The sequence below is a fragment of the Cervus canadensis genome, chromosome 16 (genome assembly GCF_019320065.1).
Source record: "Cervus canadensis isolate Bull #8, Minnesota chromosome 16, ASM1932006v1, whole genome shotgun sequence".
NCBI lineage: Eukaryota > Metazoa > Chordata > Mammalia > Artiodactyla > Cervidae > Cervus > Cervus canadensis.
The window spans coordinates 21,353,685-21,371,749 of record NC_057401.1 but is presented as its reverse complement, the minus strand read 5'-3'; the positions used below and the strand labels follow the sequence as shown (position 1 = coordinate 21,371,749).

The window sequence follows — 18,065 nt, the reverse complement described above, 5'->3', positions numbered from 1 at the left end:
AATTTGAACCAGAAAGGGTATAGAGATGATCCTGTACAGATTTCTCACAGTATAATCTAAGGACCGCTACTCTGTCAAAGGTGTTTTGCTTATAAGGACTTTTGTGCCAAATTAGTGTGCGAAATACTGTTACCTTCCTTTTTTTTTTCCTCCATGAAAAAGTATGATGAACTTGTCTTTAAATGAACATGTTTAACTTTATCTAGAGTTTCCTAAACAGAATGATGAATTGTTTAGTATCCTGTCAGACATTATTTTCACCAAAGCTGTTTCTTTTGTCAAGAAAATCTTTTAACCTTCATCAGCTTCATGCCTACTAGTCCTTTTCTTTCCTTAAAAGCTCTTCAGGCATCACCTCCTCTGTAGGGCTTTCCAGGACTCTGCTAGAAAAAATTAAGGATGGAGATCCACTCCATCCTTGCAACTATTTATGTTCTATTAGAATACTCCTATTGTAGCAATGCTGGCATGTTTTCTCTGTTCTGCTAGACTAAGCGCCTAGAGGGATGGAGATCCTGTCTTTTTTCTTTATCCCACTTTGTATCTGTTGCCTAGTTCAGAGCTTACACGTAGTAGGCGTGCCAACATTCATTGAACAGAATGGTTTTCTAGCATTAAAAGCATAGAGAAGAAAAGCGACATTTGTCAGGAAGTCATTTTTCCTCATTCTGAGCATCCCAGTTAACGTGCCTTTCCACCAGCTAGAAAGAAGTATTATAGAAATAGTACTAGCTGTTCCATGGGGTTTGAAAGAGATCATTCTCCCAGCACAGGCTGTAAGAGGGCTTTGTGCTCTACTTCACACTGTATGCCTTCTCCGTTAATCTGGGAACATTAAAAACAACCGAAGGTTTTTTTTATTAATACAGAAGGTATTCAAGGAAATGACAACCCACCCCAATATTCCTGCCTGGAAAATCCCATCGACAGAGGAGCCTGGCGGGCTACCGTCCATGGAGTCGCAAAAGAGTTGGACACAACTTAGCGACTCAACAACAACAGTAGCTCATGTTATACTTCTAACTTTACTTTTCTTAAACTGTGAAAGAGAAAATGGGCGGTAACATGCCACTTTCCCAACTATTAGTTTTGTTCATTTGATCTTTTAGAATATTCAAACCGAAGTGGTCGCATTTCTTTCAAGATGATTGGCTTAGTAAAAATGTAGTCACACACCCATTGGAGAATGTTCCAGAGAAACATACTTAAGAGCTCACCATAACACTAACTTGGGATCTTTTTGATGAAAACCAAAATGGCGAAGGGAGCAGCCATCTTTTCCCAGAAATGCCCGCCTTGTGCCATGGATTGTGTACCAGAACCCTCGTGGAGGACAGGACGCGGCTTTGCTGAAAGCTGCCCCATAGTAGTGGTATGTAGGGATTTCTAATATACTTCTCTAAAAGCTCACTTACATTTATGCATCAGTTGTCTTTTACACATTCCCAACCCTAAACTTGTCAAGTAGCCTGAAAGGGGAATTCTTGAAAGGAAATACACATTTAGCAAAATACTGTGAAAAATTAGCATCCTTTTCCTTGCTTACTGATGTATATTCAAATACTAAGGAAGAGGATGCTCACACATCCCAGTTTGTTTGTTTGTTTTTTTAACAGTTTCTAAAGTTTCTTCGTCAGTTATCAAGGACACAACAGAGGAAGGAATAAACAGTGGAATTTTTAGCACTGAATATTAAAAGAATACAAGCTCACAGAGTGAAAAGTATTTGAAGCTTTCATGGGTTTTTGTTGGAAAGGAACAGATGAGAAATGGAACCATACTTTTCTTAAACTCCCACTGTAAACACTGGCTCTCAAATAGTTTGCATTAAACCTGTAGATTTTCTGAGTTCATGGGTGAGAAGAGTAGTGTGACTCTTACCCCATGGGAAGGTGGATAGAAGAATGGTATTATAGTATTTATAAATTTTGTTACAGAAGTGGTTCCTTTGATGAGTACAAAAAGAAAGTATTTCTGTACAATATTAAGCTTAAGTCATAAATATTGCAGTGACAGCTAGTAACTTGTCAGTGCATTTTGTTTTGTCTGTCATGGTAACAAAACCACACTCACTGTTTTTCTGTTACTAAGATATTCATATATTTTGTGAGACGATGAATTTTACAAAACCACGAAACTCATTTCTGTTCAGTTCTGACCGTTTTTACAGTTTTCACTTGTCTGCATAAATATCATCATCAAATTTCAGTTCATAATTTGAGACAAGTCAGTGAATTTCATTGAAGTTGAATCTTAAGACATTACAGAACTGACAACATATTGGTTTCACTTCAGTCGGTTTTGTTTTCTTTTCTGCCCACACAGGAGGGGTGTTAACTTGAAAAGACACCTGCCCTCACCTTCTCTGATTTTTCTCCTTGACTGCTTCTTTAAAAATAATGCTTTTTTAAAAATTTCAAATTGCTGAATCTTCTAGGATTTTACTTTCCTTACCAACCTAATTTGATTCCTGACTTTATTCATATTATTTCCTTTTTCTTTAAAATTCTTGTCAATTTTAATAGTCATTGCATATCCTTGATTTTCTCTACATAGCTGCTTCCCCCTTGAATTTTGCTGTATATATGAGCTATCTGAATTATCTTTTCCTCTATCAAGTTTTAATTTCTATTGCAGTTTGACATTTTCTGACATTTACTGGTCAGCTACACACTTGTCAGTACATGATTATTATCTTCTATTATACCCCTGATTTGATAAAGTATACCTAATTAGTTTCATACTTACATTGGATGATTTTTATACTTACCTATTAGCACGTTTAGAAGGAAGAATGATTATTTTTTCCAGATTTTGATAGAACATCTTGGTTCCATTATTGAGTGATGACATCAGTAATACAGATTAAATTGATTTGTTTGTGGTACATTAATAACTTGGATGTAGTGGCTTTTAATGGAATCCACTAGCTACATTTCTGAGAGACATGGATGCCCCAAGGAAACATCTTAACCAAGTTTTTACATTGCTGCTTTATATTTTTCTTGGCCTGGGTAGATATTAAGAAATGATTTAGATAATCACTTTGCATTGTATATTTTTCTTTGTTTATCTGGGTTCTCAGCCACAAGAAACATAGCCCTGTTAGTTTGATATCATTTATTCATCTAGGAAGATCCCCTGGAGAAGGAAATGGCAATTCACTCCAGTATTTTTGCCTGGGACATCCCATGGACAGAGGAGCCTGGCGGGCTACAGTCCATGGGGTTGCAAGAATCGGACACCACTGAAGCACAACAGCACGAACTTGTCTACCTGAAAGTCTAGCCTTGATAGTTTACCTTAAATGTGTCAGTAACTTTGGAGGCTGTTGAAGTCCATCCAAAATGCTCATATGTCAATTTTATAAGATTTATTTTACTTTGATAAAACCTGCAAGGCAGTCTTATCAAATTCATTTGACTATTCCTATGAATGTTTGTGATCAAGAAAGGTTTCTTTTAATCGTCAAATAGTCTTGAGCAGAATTAAAGGAAAAATTAAAAATGTGATTCATGAAAAAAACAAACTAGAATCTTTTTTCTTTCTTCACTTAAGCCTCTGTTAATCATAATAGTGTCCTAATGGCTAGTTACCGATATTTTATATACATTAAAAAACATTTGTTTTAATGATGTCTGAACTTGTAGCACACTGACTTAGAATTATCAGGAGTAATTTACTTCTCTGTAGTTTACTTATACTGTAGACTTTATTGATTGCTTTAAATATTTTCATACATTTCTAGCATGCATATTAAAAAACCTATAGTATAGAAGAGTTTTACAGTTAAAATACAGTTTTCTTTTTGATTCTCTTGTTTTCTCTAAAGGGAGACTTTGAGGCTTGTAGTTTTACTCCGTGTATGTGTCAGTCGCTCAGTTGTGTCTGACTCTTTTCAACCCCATGGGCTGTAGCTCGCCAGGCTCCTCTGTCCATGGAATCCTCCAGGCCAGAATACTGGAGTGGGTTCCCATTCCCTTCTCCAGGGAATCTTTCCAACCCAGGGATCAAACCCAGGTCTCCCACACTGCAGGCAGATTCTTTTCCATCTGGGCCACCAGGGAAGCCCAGTTTACTCCATAAACTTCATCAAAAAAAAGCTTCAATAGAGTTGCCACCTTTAAAAATGGTTTAATGTTGCCTAGTAGCTCTGTTTTGTAAATTCCCTGTTACTATATTTATACAGTGATTGTTAAATCAGTCTTTTATGAATTACTAATTTAGAAGTAGGAAACCTTTTGAATATTCTTCCTGTTCTCTTTGAAATTGTTTATATACCCCAGAGGCACTCATTTGTGGTAGAAGTTATGGATTAAACAGGCTGTATGTGTCTATTACATGTGCTAGATACATCTGCAGTTTTATTTCCCAGATCTTTGTTGATTAGGACTGATAACCAGCTACACTAACTCCAGGTCATTGATTGTTTATCAAGCCCATGGTGTCAATTCCTCTGGGTGCTTTGTTTGTGGCAGCAGGGTGTGGCTTGGGGAAAGGACCTGCCCTTGAAGAACTGGCACTTTCCGTGTCTAGGTTGGCATAGGTCAGCTAGAGAGTGAGTATTTGCAGGATGCTGCTGCTGTCGCTTCTGCTTCTCCTAAGTCGCTTCAGTCGTGTCCGACTGTGCAACCCCGTAGACGGCAGCCCACCAGGCTCCCCCATCCCTGGGATTCTCCAGGCAAGAACACTGGAGTGGGTTGCCATTTCCTTCTCCAATGCATGAAAGTGAAAAGTGAAAATGAAGTCGCTCAGTTGTGTCCGACTCTTCGCGACCCCATGGACTGCAGCCCACCAGGCTCCTCTGTCCATGGGATTTTCCAGGCGAGAGTACTGGAGTGGCATGCCATTGCCTTCTCCGGTGTTTTTCGCATACAGACTTTATTACCTTGGACACATAACGTAACCTCCTGGTTTTTTTTTTTTTAATCTGCCAGTGGGATAGTAAGAGTCACATCATTGGGGCTTCCCTGGTGGTCCAGTGGTTAGGACTCTGTGCTTCCACTGCAGGTGGCGCTGGTTTGATCCCTGGTCAAGAACTAGGATCCCACAAGCCCCATTTCGCAGCCAACAATAGAGAGTCCCATTCTCATGAGAACTGACTGAAGCGACCCTTCAGGGAGCTGTTAGCACAGTGCTCCGTCCATGGTAAGGGGTTGTTGGCCTCTGTTGTTATAGCCTTTATGCGTCACCACACTCTCCTTATCCTTACCAAAGTCTCCTTCTCTTGCTTTTCACCTGGCAATGTAAATTTTAAGGATCCCAGAGTGGTCTGGTTTTGTTCTGGGAGATAGTTCCTCCCTTGCTCGCTCTCGTCTGGGTAACAAAGCTTACGGGTTTTAGTATGTGAATTCCTTCTGCTAAGAGAACTTCACAGGTAGGCGTCAACTGGCTGGCTCTGAACTGCGCCTGTCCCAAATAATTCGGTGTATTTTCCAGGGTTCTTTGAGATTGCTTGGACACTGAGAGAATTGAGATTCTCTCTAAATAAAGTTATCCATAATGGAAACTGTTCTGGAAATCTTTATTTGTACTAAGGTTAAACCTCATTAATTTCCAGAAAGGTTTCATATCACTGTAGTCATTATTACTGTTACAGTGAAGTACTCCACTACTTTATACAATTAATGTGCTTCTTTAATTTGTATAATGAAAGTCACCATTTAAAAAGTTGTTTAAACCTCTTTGAGTCCTCAAGCAAGTCTCAAGCATAGACTTCTGATGCTGACTTGTTATAAAAACAGAATCAGACTTGACAGTGACCTGCCAGATCAGCACAGGCTTCGGAGTCAGATCGACTGCGGTTTGAGCCTCTTGGTTGGAGTGTCTTCTGTGTTGAGTTAGTGTTTTCGTCGGCTCTTGGGGGCTGCAGGGGAGAGAGACACGTTAGGGGTGATTTCAGTGCCCAGCGAGGGACCCGTGAAGGTTCTCCCCTGCAGCGCATACACGTGGCCTTTGGAGAGCGTGGTGACTCACCCCCGGGGAGACACGAGAGTAGCTTCATTTGACTGACAGCATTTACAGGGGAGCCAGGTACATGTTTACTTTGATTGCTTCTTCCCCTCTCCCTGTCTCTAACCACATCTTCCTTCTGACTAATTTCTCTCTCTTCTGCCTTATTTCTGTCTCCTTGCTCTTGGTTACTGCTTTGCTATTTTTGTCTATTTGGATGCCATTCTTCCCACAGCGACACTCTCCAGGTATCTTGTGTTCAAACTCCCAGAGAGAAGGTCTGGTTAAGATGCACACACCATCCAGTGCAGAGGGTCTTTGGAGCAGGGCACATTCCTGCACCAGCCAGCCAGCTGTGCAGTGCAGGATGGGTTTAGATGTATAAAGCATGGTGCCCGGCTGTCAGAGACACTGGGAAAGGACAGTGGCTGTGACTGGGCAGGCCCTCTGGCTTCTTTTCGGGTGCCTCTTGTGGCCTGTCCAGGACATTTGGTGCTAGTGATGGAAGAGTGAATAAGATGTGGTAACCTGTCCTGGAGGAGCTCCCAGTGTGGTGAGGGAAGCAGCTCCCTAAATACTAGAGTTTATGCTGTATGATAATTAATACTATTAATAGCATCCTGGGAGGGAATGGCTAACTGCTGTAGAATGGTGGTAGGAAATTCTTTACTGAAGGCCTATGAGATTTCAAAAGGTATATTCCTATCAGGAAGTAAATCCGCAAAGGCAGAGAGATGTGAAGTATCTTGGTGTGCCTAAGAAGAGGGTAAAGTTTTAGTGCCGTGAGAAGAGGCCATTGGCTGGCATGTAAGAGGTTCCAGGAAGGGGGTCTCGTATATGATACCAATGAGTATTAGAGTGTTAGAATCAGGAAAAATCATCTCCCAAAAGACAAGGGAAGGGAGAACTACAAGAGGGACCATCTAATCAACAATGGCTGGTACCAGATACATGGAGGACTGAGTGGCTTCATTGAGAAGGGGCAAGTACAGCATCTCGTTTTTTAGAAATATTAGCAGGAAAATTCTGTAGGTCTAGAAAGAGACTAAACTAGAAATCTAACCTCAGGAGAAAAGGTTTTTTGAAGCTCTAGGTCAGTTACAGATTCATTCAAAAAAAGCAAGAAACCTCATGTTTTTTAAATAAATAGGAAAGGAGGATAAAGCTTAATCTGTAACAATGTTAATCTGTTTAGATTAGTTCATGTTTAAAAAAAACTTTCCTGCTGTAACTATATTAATTGATAAGATGATAAATCTCAAGATTACTGGAGTGAGTTGCCATTCCCCCCCGCTCCAGGACCTCTTCCCAATCCAGGAATCGAACCTGGGTCTCCTGCATTGCAGGCAGATTCTTTACCATCTGAGCCACCAGGGAAGCCCTATATACCTGCACACATATCTGATAAAAATAAAAACCCTGTTTATGTCTGATCTGTGAAGATTAAAACAGAACAATAAATGTGTAAGAAAAACTTGTTTTTCTTCCCAGCTTGGTTTTTGTTTCAGAGACAAATGAGGCCGAGTAGGTGTGATTTTTCCTCCCGCTGGCAAGTGGGATAGAATTTGCTCTATATTTCATTGAATTTAAGATTCCGCTGGTTGTAAATTGTATCGTTATTTTGTATACCATGGAGAAACTTTTAAAACCCTGCCAATTATAGCAGCAGTTTGATTTAAAAAGGCATTCAGATTTCAGAGATATTAAAATGTGAGGCACAGGCATAAGAAAGTTGAACTAAGAGATCTTATAGACAGAGTACCTGAAGAACTATGGACGGAGGTTTGTGACACTGTACAGGAGGCAGGGATCAAGATCACCCCCAAGAAAAAGAAATGCAGAAAGGCAAAATGGTTGTCTGAGGAGGCCTTATAAGTAGCTGAGAAAAGAGAAGCTAAAAAGCAAAGGAGGAAAGGAAAGATATACTCATTTGAATGCAGAGTTCCAAAGAATAGCAAGGAGAGATAAGAAAGCCTTCCTCAGTGATCATTGCAAAGAAATAGAGGAAAACAATAGAATGGGAAAGACTAGAGATTATCATCAAGAAAATTAGAGATACCAAGGGAACATTTCTTGCAAAGATGGGCACAATAAAGGACAGAAATGGTATGGACTTAACAGAAGCAGAAGATATTAAGAAGAGGTGGCAAGAATACACAGAAAAACTATGCAAAAAAATCTTCATGACCCAGATAACCACGATGTTGTGATCACTCACCTAGAGCCAGACATCCTGGAATGCAAAGTCAAGTGGGCCTTAGGAAGTATCACTACGAACAAAGCTAGTGGAGGTGATAGAATTCCAGTTGAGCTATTTCAAATCCTAAAACATGATGCTGTGAAAGTGCTGCACCCAATATGCCAGGAAATTTGGAAAACTCAGCAGTGGCCACAGGACTGGAAAAGGTCAGTTTTCATTCCAATCCCAAAGAAAGGCAATACCAAAGAATGCTCAAACTACCGCACAGTTACACTCATCTCACATGGTAGCAAAGTAACGCTCAAAATTCTCCAAGCCAGACTTCAACAGAACGTGAACCGTGAACTTCCAGATGTTCAAGCTGGTTTTAGAAAAGGCAGAGGAACCAGAGACCAAACTGCCAACATCTTTTGGATCATTGAAAAAGCAAGAGAATTCCAGAAAAACATCTACTTCTGCTTTATTGACTACACCGAAGCCTTCAACTGTGTGGATCACAACAAACTGTGGAAAATTCTTCAAGAGATGGGAATCCCAGACCACCTTACCTACCTCCTGAGAAATCTGTATGCAGGTCAGGAAGCAACAGTTAGAACTGAACATGGAACAACAGACTGGTTCCAAATTGGGAAATGAATACGTCAAGGCTGTATATTGTCACCCTACTTACTTAACTTATATGCAGAGTACATCATGAGAAACCTTGGGCTAGATGAAGCACAAGCTTTAATCAAGATTGCCAGGAGAAATATCAGTAACCTCAGATATGCAGATGACACCACCCTTATGGCAGAAAGTGAAGAAGAACTGAAGAGCCTCTTGATGAAAGTAAAAGAGGAGAGTGAAAAAGTTGGCTTAAAGCTCAACATTCAGAAAACAAAGATCATGGCATCTGGTCCCATCATTTCGTGGCAGATAAATGGGGAAACAATGGAAACAGTAAGAGACTTTATTTTCTTGGCTCCAAAATCACTGCAGATGGTGACTGCAGCCATGAAATTAAAAGACACTTGCTATTTGGAAGAAAAGCTGTGATCAACCTAGACAGCATTTTAAAAAGCAGAGACATTACTTTGCCAACAAAGGTCCATCTAGTCAAGGCTATGGTTTTTCCAGTAGTCATGCATGGATGTGAGAGTTGGACTATAAAGAAATCTGAGCACCGAAGAATTGATGTTTTTGAACTGTGGTGTTGGAGAAGACTCTTGAGAGTCCCTTGAACAGCAAGGAGATCAGACCAGTCAACCCTAGAGGAAATCAGTCCTGAATATTCATTGGAAGGACTGAAGTTGAAGCTGAAACTCCAATACTTTGGCCACCTGATGTGAAGAACTGATTCATTGGAAAAGACCCTGATGCTGGGAAACATCGAAGGCGGGAGGAGAAGGGGATGATAGAGGATGAGATGATTGGATGGCATCACCAACTCTATGGACATGAGTTTGAATAAACTCCGGGAGTTGGTGATGGACAGGGAAGCCTGGCGTACTGCAGTCCCTGGGGTCGGAAAGAGTCAGATAAAACTGAGTGACTGAACAGAACTGAACTGAAAATGTGAGGCACAGGCATGAGAAAATTGAACTAAGAGTGGAAAGTTTATACAAATTTAATGGAGGAGGTGGTGGCTGGGCCCAGGACCTGTGTCCCCATGGAAGCCTTGGAAGTGCTGAAGCTCTGGAGTTCTGGGAGGACATGCAGAGGGTCCTTGCTGCCTTCCTTAGGCGGGATAATTTTTTTTTTAATATGAAAAAATACACATTTTAGAATTAATAATATGTAAGTATTACTTATGAAGATATTAGAAAAAACAGGTTTGTATTTGCAGATCAATTTAGGAACAACAAAAATCGTTCCACTGAGTAACATTTCAATTACAGACATATTAAGTGCAGAACTGTAAAAAGATTAAGTTACATGAGTAATCATTAAATTTTAAAACCAGGAAGGTTCTTAGAGCTGCCAAAGATTTAACAAATGATCATTCATTTAATATTTGTTTTCATACCTATTGTAAGCCAGGCATTGTTAGATGTTGGGTATATAGCCGTGGATGGAAACACTGGTCCTCTGCCTTCATGGAGCTTACAGTTTGGGGGGCAGTGTGGTTTATAGGTTTGCCTACAGCAATGAACACTTCAAAGAAAAGGTACAGAGCTGTGGAAGAGTGGAACTAGAGATTTTTAATTGAGAGTGGGAAGGGTCTGTAAGGAGTTGAAGAAAAGCCACCGAGTGGGTAGAAATTAATGAGGTAAAAAGGAGACAAGAAACAGCTTGTGCAAAATACCTGAGCAGGAGAGATGGAGCCAGTCAGTGAAAGAAACAGTGTGTGGGGGGAGAGGGGGTCTAGGTGACTTCAGTTGAGGTAAGACTGGATGATGCAGGGCCTCATAAGCCATAACATTTTGGATTTTTACCCTCAGCCCAGGGGGAAGCCACCAGAGGGTTTTAATGAGGGAAGTGACCTTGGCTGCTCTGTGAAGCATAGATTGGAGTAAGATTCAAAGTGAAGAAGCCCCCTCAGGAGTCTGCTGCTAGTTGAGACCAGCTAAGGTGACAATCTGACCTGAGCATTGTGACTGGAAGTATGTGTTCTTGAGGATAATTTGTATTAACCGAAGTCTTAATTTGTGTACATTTGGACCCAGCAATTCCATTTCAGGACATTTGTTCTAAAGGAATAATCTTAGATGTGTGCAAAAGTTGAGCTACTAGTATGTTTAAATATTTATATTTAATAAGTAATATTAAGTATTACTTATTAGAGAATATTAGAGGATAGGAATAAGAAATTGATTTGAAAGATTATAGTATTTTCAGACAAGTGGAAAGGAAAGAGGAGAATCGTACCCACTTGAAGGAAGCCACATCATTGAGGAAGATTTGTTTAGATAAGGGGAGTTCTCTGTGTGTTTGAGTGAGTACTGGGGAATAGACACTGAAAATACAGAATTGAGAAGAGAGACTCCTGAAACAAATTTAGGGAGGAGAGATCTAGGACCAGGGGAAAGATGGCACCTTTTTCAGGGTTGCAGGAGCTTCTGGTGTAAAAATGCACTGCGTTCTACAGTGTGACTTCTGTTTTGAGTACTAGCCTGGGAATCTTTAAGCCATGCCTTGCAACATTGTTACTGGGTGGAAAGTGATTTTCATACCAGAGAGCTGTAAGTGAATTTTTAGTGTGCAGTCAGCCCATGAATTTGATTGCCTGTAAATTTGAGTTTCCCTGGGGAAGGATCGACCGAGCGGGATGAATTTTTGAGAAAACATTTTTTCTCTCTCCCTTTTCCCCTCTCCCCCTTTCTGTCACTATCCCCTTCTTCTTCCCTTCCTTTTCCTCCCTTCCTTCCTTCCCCTTCCATCCCTCCCTCTTCCTCTGACCCACCTCTAACATTTACACTTTATAATATATTCAGAGCAGGAAAAGCAGTCAAATACTTACAATAAGAAAACTAAAAAAAAGAAAACATCAACGTCCTCCTTCCCTCTCTCCCTCCCATATTGCCTCTTTCTTTGTGACAGTTTTTATACCTGTGTAGTGGAAATATTTTACTATGTGGTGTGTCTTAATGCCTCTCTGCAAGTTTCAAATGTTATGTATTCTTTGCATTAGTAAAAATATCTAGGCCAGTTTTAGGCACAGAGGTATTTAACCCTGGTTTCCACTCCCTCCATGGTATTGAGGCTTAAGTAAAACCAGTTAACTGTTATTTCCTTTCTAGTGCCTGTTTTAAGTCGGTTTGGGGGGGTTGTTGCTGCTATTGGGTTTTTTGCTGTTGTTTGCTGCTTCTTTGCAAATGCTGCTGCTTTATAGTAATGATTAGCTGGAATATTTCTAGAGGAGTTTGAATTTGACTTTTTGGTAAGCTTGCAGTTACCATCTCCGGTATTTCCTTGAATATTTCCTTTTCCTATCAGTGTAATTTAAAAAACTGTTCTGTAGCTTTACAGAATTTCCAAAATAGTTACTGAAGTTAACTGAGTATTTTTTCAATTGTTGCTTCTCCCAGGATGCAGTTGCTTTAACTCTTTCCTTATAAAACCAGATTTTAAAATCCATGCCTATATATATTGTGTATTGCATATATCCGTGTGTGGATATGAGTATATTTTGAAACTAGTGGTTGTTTTACCTATTTAGCTTTGTAGAGTTAGTTCTGAAAAGTTACCAGCTTCCTGGATATTTTATTATAACTCCACAATATTATGGTGTAAAGGTAAAAATGTTTGTACCAGGTAATTTTTACTATTTATATATGGAGTACGACCCCATGAATCGCAGCACGCCAGGCCTTCCTGTCCATCACCAGCTCCCGGAGTTTACTCAAACTCATGCCCATCGAGTCGGTGATGCCATCCAACCATCTCATCCTCTGTCGTCCCCTTCTCCTCCTGCCCCCAAGCCCCCCCAGCATCAGGGTCTTTTCCAATGAGTCAACTGTTCGCATGAGGTAGCCAAAGTACTGGAGTTTCAGCTTCAGCATCAGTCCTTCCAATGAACACCCAGGACTGATCTCCTTTAGGATGGACTGGTTGGATCTCCTTGCAGTCCAAGGGACTCTCAAGAGTCTTCTCCAACACCACAGTTCAAAAGCATCAATTTTTCGGCGCTCAGCTTTCTTCACAGCCTGGTGTGCTGCGATTCATGGGGTCGCAAAGAGTCGGACATGACTGAGCGACTGAACTGAACTGAACTGACTGACCCCAATTACAATATCATTTTCTGAGAAAACAAGTTTAATTATTGAGACTTTGAAAAAATACTATGGGTTAGAAGATGTGGTTAGGTTTCACCTAGATTATTAAATGTTTAACTTATTTCCACAAATGAGCATATTTTCCAGATTTTACCTATATTGACTTAAGTTATTGGAATTCCTGGGATAAATAGTAGTAAAGTGCTCTTCTGAATATTTGTCTGTCATATACTTGAGTATGTTAAGATGGTGTGTTCAGAAACATTGCAGTTTTCATGAATGTATTTGTTAATGCAGTGCTTAATGTCTTGAGATGCTTTTTATTAACTACCTAGAAACGAAGGAGGGTCTGCACTAATATTACTAGTAAGCCTGCACCTTCTAAATAGAACCTTTCTTTTTAAAGACATTATTAAACTAGTGTTATCAGGCAGCATTTAACACGGTCCGTGTTACAGTATAAATTCGACAACATAGTGATTCATAATGACATTTTCATATCTTGCTTAAGGCATTCGGGGATTTTAGCAGTTATCTTTTTAGTTACAAATCCATTGAAAGTATGAAGTAAAACCATATTGCTCTTGAAAATTATTTTTCATATGTAAATCTCATTCTCCTTATTTTTCCTTGTTTTAGTCGTGAGATGGAGACTAAAGAAACTCTCAAGGGACTGCACAAGATGGACGATCGCCCAGAAGAACGAATGATCAGGGAGAAGCTGAAGGCCACCTGCATGCCGGCCTGGAAGCATGAATGGCTGGAGCGGCGAAACAGGAGAGGCCCTGTGGTGAGGGACCTGCTGGAAGGGAGGCAGCATAGCGGGACGTGGGAAACTAAGCATAAATCGATCCTCTCGGAAGCTTTCCCCCCTTCACTTTAAATGCAGCGCAGTTTTATTTGCTTTGACATTTTTAGACACTTGAACAAAATGTAGCTAACGCTGTGCTCATTAAGCAACTTCAACGGTTCTAAGAACTAATCCCTCTGGTTGAGTGGGAGAGGTAATGCTTAGAGCAACACTGCCCTCTAACGTCAGTGTCTCGAAAATCCTCTAATTAGCCATTTATACTATACTTAAAAAAGAAAAGCGTTTTTTCCAATTTTATTTTGATGTTTTATCTCTAAGGTAGGATCTAAGGATCTTAATTCTCAATCTTTTAAATTCATGTAAGACAACATTTTAAAATGTATTATGTAAATATTATCTACATTCAATTGATAAAGCTTAAATGACTGAAATCTGTGTGGTTAAAAATAGCCTCCCACTTACGACTTAAACTAATAAAGAAAAGTTGATATATCTTCTGTTGTATAATATTGCATAATTTAAAAAACTGAGTTCTTAATCTTATGTTCACATTTACTTCTTTTTTTATTTTTTATGTAATAACATACTGGCATTTTAATTTAGGTGGTAAAACCAATCCCTATTAAAGGAGACGGATCTGAAATTAATAACTTGGCAGCCGAGTCTCAAGGAGAGGGCCCAACGAGCGCCGCTTCCTCAGCTCCCAAAGGCCGACGCAGTCCTTCCCCTGGAGGCTCCCCCTCAGGTCGCTCGGTGAAATCTGAATCTCCAGGAGTAAGGAGAAAAAGAGTTTCTCCAGTGCCCGTAAGTTAATGTCTTAGCAAATGTGCCAAGTTTCTACAGTTTTAAAACTTACTTATAACATGGGAAAGATTGGCTAACCATCTGTTAGAGCAACATTCCCAAAGTGTGCCCACAGACCCTTGGCTCAGGGTACTTGCCCTGAGATACTTTCTGTGGATCCATTAGGTCAGAACTAATTTTGTAATAAAACTGAGATGTTATTTGCCTCTTGCACTGCATTGACATTTACAGTGGTGAGTAAAGCTGCTGGTGCATTTGCCTGAATTAAAGTTATGACAGTAGGAGCTGTGTTCTTCACTTGGGTATTTGACAGACATTTTCCTTATGGAGAATTAAGTAAGACTCACTTCAAGGAAAACAACTGATATGTTTCTTCACTAATAAAATTTGAGATTTCAAGCAAAAATTAGAGTTTTGGAAAACTCATATCCACCACTGTCAGTTTAATAGCATCTCAGTACTTAGACTTTTAATAGACCCAATAGTATTATCACTTGTGGTTTTTTTTTTTTTTGTATGTTGCACCATGAAATGTATGAACTTCTAGAAGATCTGCCATTCCTTTGATGTAGTATCAAAGATGAATATTCATTATTATTTGAAAAGGATTTCCCAAACACATATCTACGTGAGGCCAGATTCTCTTCATGTACTCAACCAAAATACCATATCACAGCAGACTGAACACTGAAGCATGATGAGAATCTCAGTATTGAGATTCAGTACTCTGGTTCAGTCTCTGTATTGAGCCAGACATCAAAGAGACTTGTAAAAGGACAGGTCCTGACCCTCCACGACAGAAAGACTACCACCGGCAGGAGTGCAAGTTAAAACTTTCTAACCTTGAAGAGCAAATGAATGATGGCAAAATAATTGTGGTATAGTGACCAGAAGGGGGAGATTTGGGTTTCCTCACACCTGAGGTTGTTAAAGCACATAAGTGCTTCAGAAAGTAAATTTCAGGTAAATTTTACAGTAAAGCCCAAGATTCTCAACAGTATTTATCAGGTTTATGTGGCCACACCTTTAAATGAGCTATTTTTTAAAAAACTCGAAATAGGAACAATCATTTATTAACTCACAGCTCTCAGGGCAGGGCTCAGCAGGAGTGGCTCATGTCTGCTTCCCGTGGCATCTGCAGATGCTGGAATGTCCACGGCTACTTCACTCCCCTGTCTGGTGCTTCAGCTGGAACAGCTGGGGGCTGTTGGCATCTCTTTCTCACAGCAGGGAAATCGGGCTGCAACAGTGTTTCAAGCTAGTATAGAGGGTGGAATAGGTTCTCACAGCCATCAGAAGGAACCAGCCCTGCCAGGACCTTGATCCTTGATTGTGGACTTCAAGCCTCTGGAACTATGAGACAATACATTTCTGTTAAGCCAAAAAAAAAAAAAAGTGATTCAAGAGAACAAATTCCAGCATGGAAGCTCTTTTCAAGCCACCACTTGGATTATGTTTACTAATGCCTTATTGCCCAAAACTAGTTACATGCCCAAATCCCAGAATCAGTGTGGTAGGGGACTACGGAAGGGTGTATAAATATACTGGGAGGTGTGGTCCATGGAGGTCATCAAAGTGAAAGTCTACCGCCCGTAAAGAATTGTGTCTCCCATCCCCCTGCACCCTCTTTAGGATATATGTTAGACAAGGTGACTTCCTCATTCTAACAGCTACCTAGCATTTCATTATCTGGATAAAGATAAATCATGGCTTCTTAGAACTACATACTAATGGACATTTATGTTCCTTCTTAACTTTTCATTACTAAAAGCAATCTTGCAAAAATATTTTTTATGCATACATCATTTTGCACATCTAGTGAGCATATCCATAGCGTGAATACTTAGCAAGTCCAATAGTACGTGCATGTGTACTTGTTTGGGGTTTTGTTTTACTTTGTAGTAATTGCCTATTCAAAAAATAATGGTTTTATTAAGATGTAGCTCATATAGAGTACAATTCACCCATATAGAGTACAATTCACCCATTTAATTGTACAGTTCATTGAGTTTCAGTATATTTACATAGTTGTAGCCATCACTACAATAAGTTTTAAAATATTTTCATCACTCCAACAGGAAACCCCAGACTAATTAGCAGTCTCTCCCCAGCCTTAGGCAACCACTAATCTACTTCCTGACTATATACAATTTGCATGGACCTTTTTTATAAATGTAATCGTATAATATGTATAGTCTTCTGTGGCTGGCTTTTTGCTCTCAGCATCATGTTTTCAAGGTTCATCCGTGGTATAGCTTGTATCAGTATTCCACTCACTTTTAATTGTAGAATAGTATTCTATTGTACGGATATACATATTTTGTTTATTCACTCATTAGTTGATGGGCATTTGGTTTCCACTTCTGGCTTCACAATGCTACTGGGAACAGTTCTGTACACATTTTTGTGTGGACATAGCTTCATTTTTCTTGGGTATATACATAGGAGTGGGATTTCTTTACAAAGCTTTTCAAAGTGAGATTGTTTTACAAAGGAGGTACACCATTTTACATTCCCACCAGCCCTGTTGGAGGCTTCCAACTGCTTCATTTTCTTACCTTTTAACTGTTTAGTTCGGCATCAAAAAGAGCTAGACTTTCCACTGGACAGTGATGGAAAGACCAAGTTCTAGGGGGATCAGTGGAGTGGAGTGAGAGTGGGACACATCACCCTCACCGCAGGAGTGTTTTCATCAGCCTCCAGTGAGATGTCTTGACCTGGGAAGAGTCACTTACCACTCCTTCTCCATGGAGAATTCCACGGAGCTGTTTGTAAGTGACCAATCACAGGAAGCACATTTAGTAATCCCTTAAGTGGAAGCCAGGAAATTGGATGCTTAATTTTCATCAATAGAAACAAGTCATTTTACCTGTTTAAAAAGGAAATTTTCTATACTTTTTATTTTGGTTTACATAAAACTTTTCAAAGATGTCAAATACTTATAATTTGTAAAATTACCATATGGTTGTCGCTCTTGGCCAAAGATTTATTATTATAGGGATGACAGATTTTAGAAATTTACTCATAGTAATATGTCAGACAAATGGATTTGCAAAACATATTTTGTCCCATCATATTATATATTGAGGCATTTTTTTGGTGAATATAAAAAAGGTTTGGTGTGACCTTTTTTAGGTCATTTTTTTTTCTTATGGAGGAGTAAATTTCTTAGGAGCAATTTACCTAGTTTTTAAAATATTGTGAAGTTTCAGAGCGGGAGAATCACACCACCTCGCAGAGCCCCTTCACCAGATGGCTTCTCACCATACAGCCCTGAGGAAACAAACCGCCGTGTGAACAAAGTGATGCGGGCCAGGCTGTACTTACTGCAGCAGATAGGACCCAACTCCTTCCTGATTGGGGGAGACAGCCCAGACAATAAATACCGGGTGTTTATCGGGCCTCAGGTAGGAATTGTCACCATTTTACATTTTATTAGGATCTGGTACTAACTCAATATACTGTGACATTCTTAAATTTAAGTTAGTTATGTAATTCTCTTCTGCAATCTAAAGAGAGTTCAAATTATATTTGGGGAACTGTAAACACTTTTATTTAATGTGTTTATAAAGGGTGTTACTATGATTTGATATACTTCAGAATA

The 18,065-nt window shown here is 39.7% G+C and overlaps 1 protein-coding gene and 1 long non-coding RNA gene across 4 annotated transcripts in view; one reads left to right on the top strand and one right to left on the bottom strand.

Annotated features, from left to right (window-relative positions):
- MAP3K1 (mitogen-activated protein kinase kinase kinase 1) overlaps positions 1-18,065 on the top strand; it is a 73,609-nt gene that overhangs the window by 30,420 nt on the left and 25,124 nt on the right. For all 3 annotated transcript variants that reach the window (XM_043488546.1, XM_043488548.1, XM_043488547.1), the window contains exons 2-4: positions 13,486-13,636; positions 14,261-14,461; positions 17,668-17,868. In XM_043488546.1, coding sequence (XP_043344481.1) covers positions 13,486-13,636; positions 14,261-14,461; positions 17,668-17,868 — 553 coding nt within the window. The remainder of the gene's footprint in view (positions 1-13,485; positions 13,637-14,260; positions 14,462-17,667; positions 17,869-18,065) is intronic.
- Positions 5,741-18,065, bottom strand: part of LOC122454239 — a 57,785-nt gene continuing 45,460 nt past the window's right edge. The window contains exons 2-3 of the long non-coding RNA XR_006273351.1: positions 15,544-15,832; positions 5,741-5,866 (exon numbers count right to left, since the gene is read on the bottom strand). This is a non-coding gene — a long non-coding RNA (uncharacterized LOC122454239). The remainder of the gene's footprint in view (positions 5,867-15,543; positions 15,833-18,065) is intronic.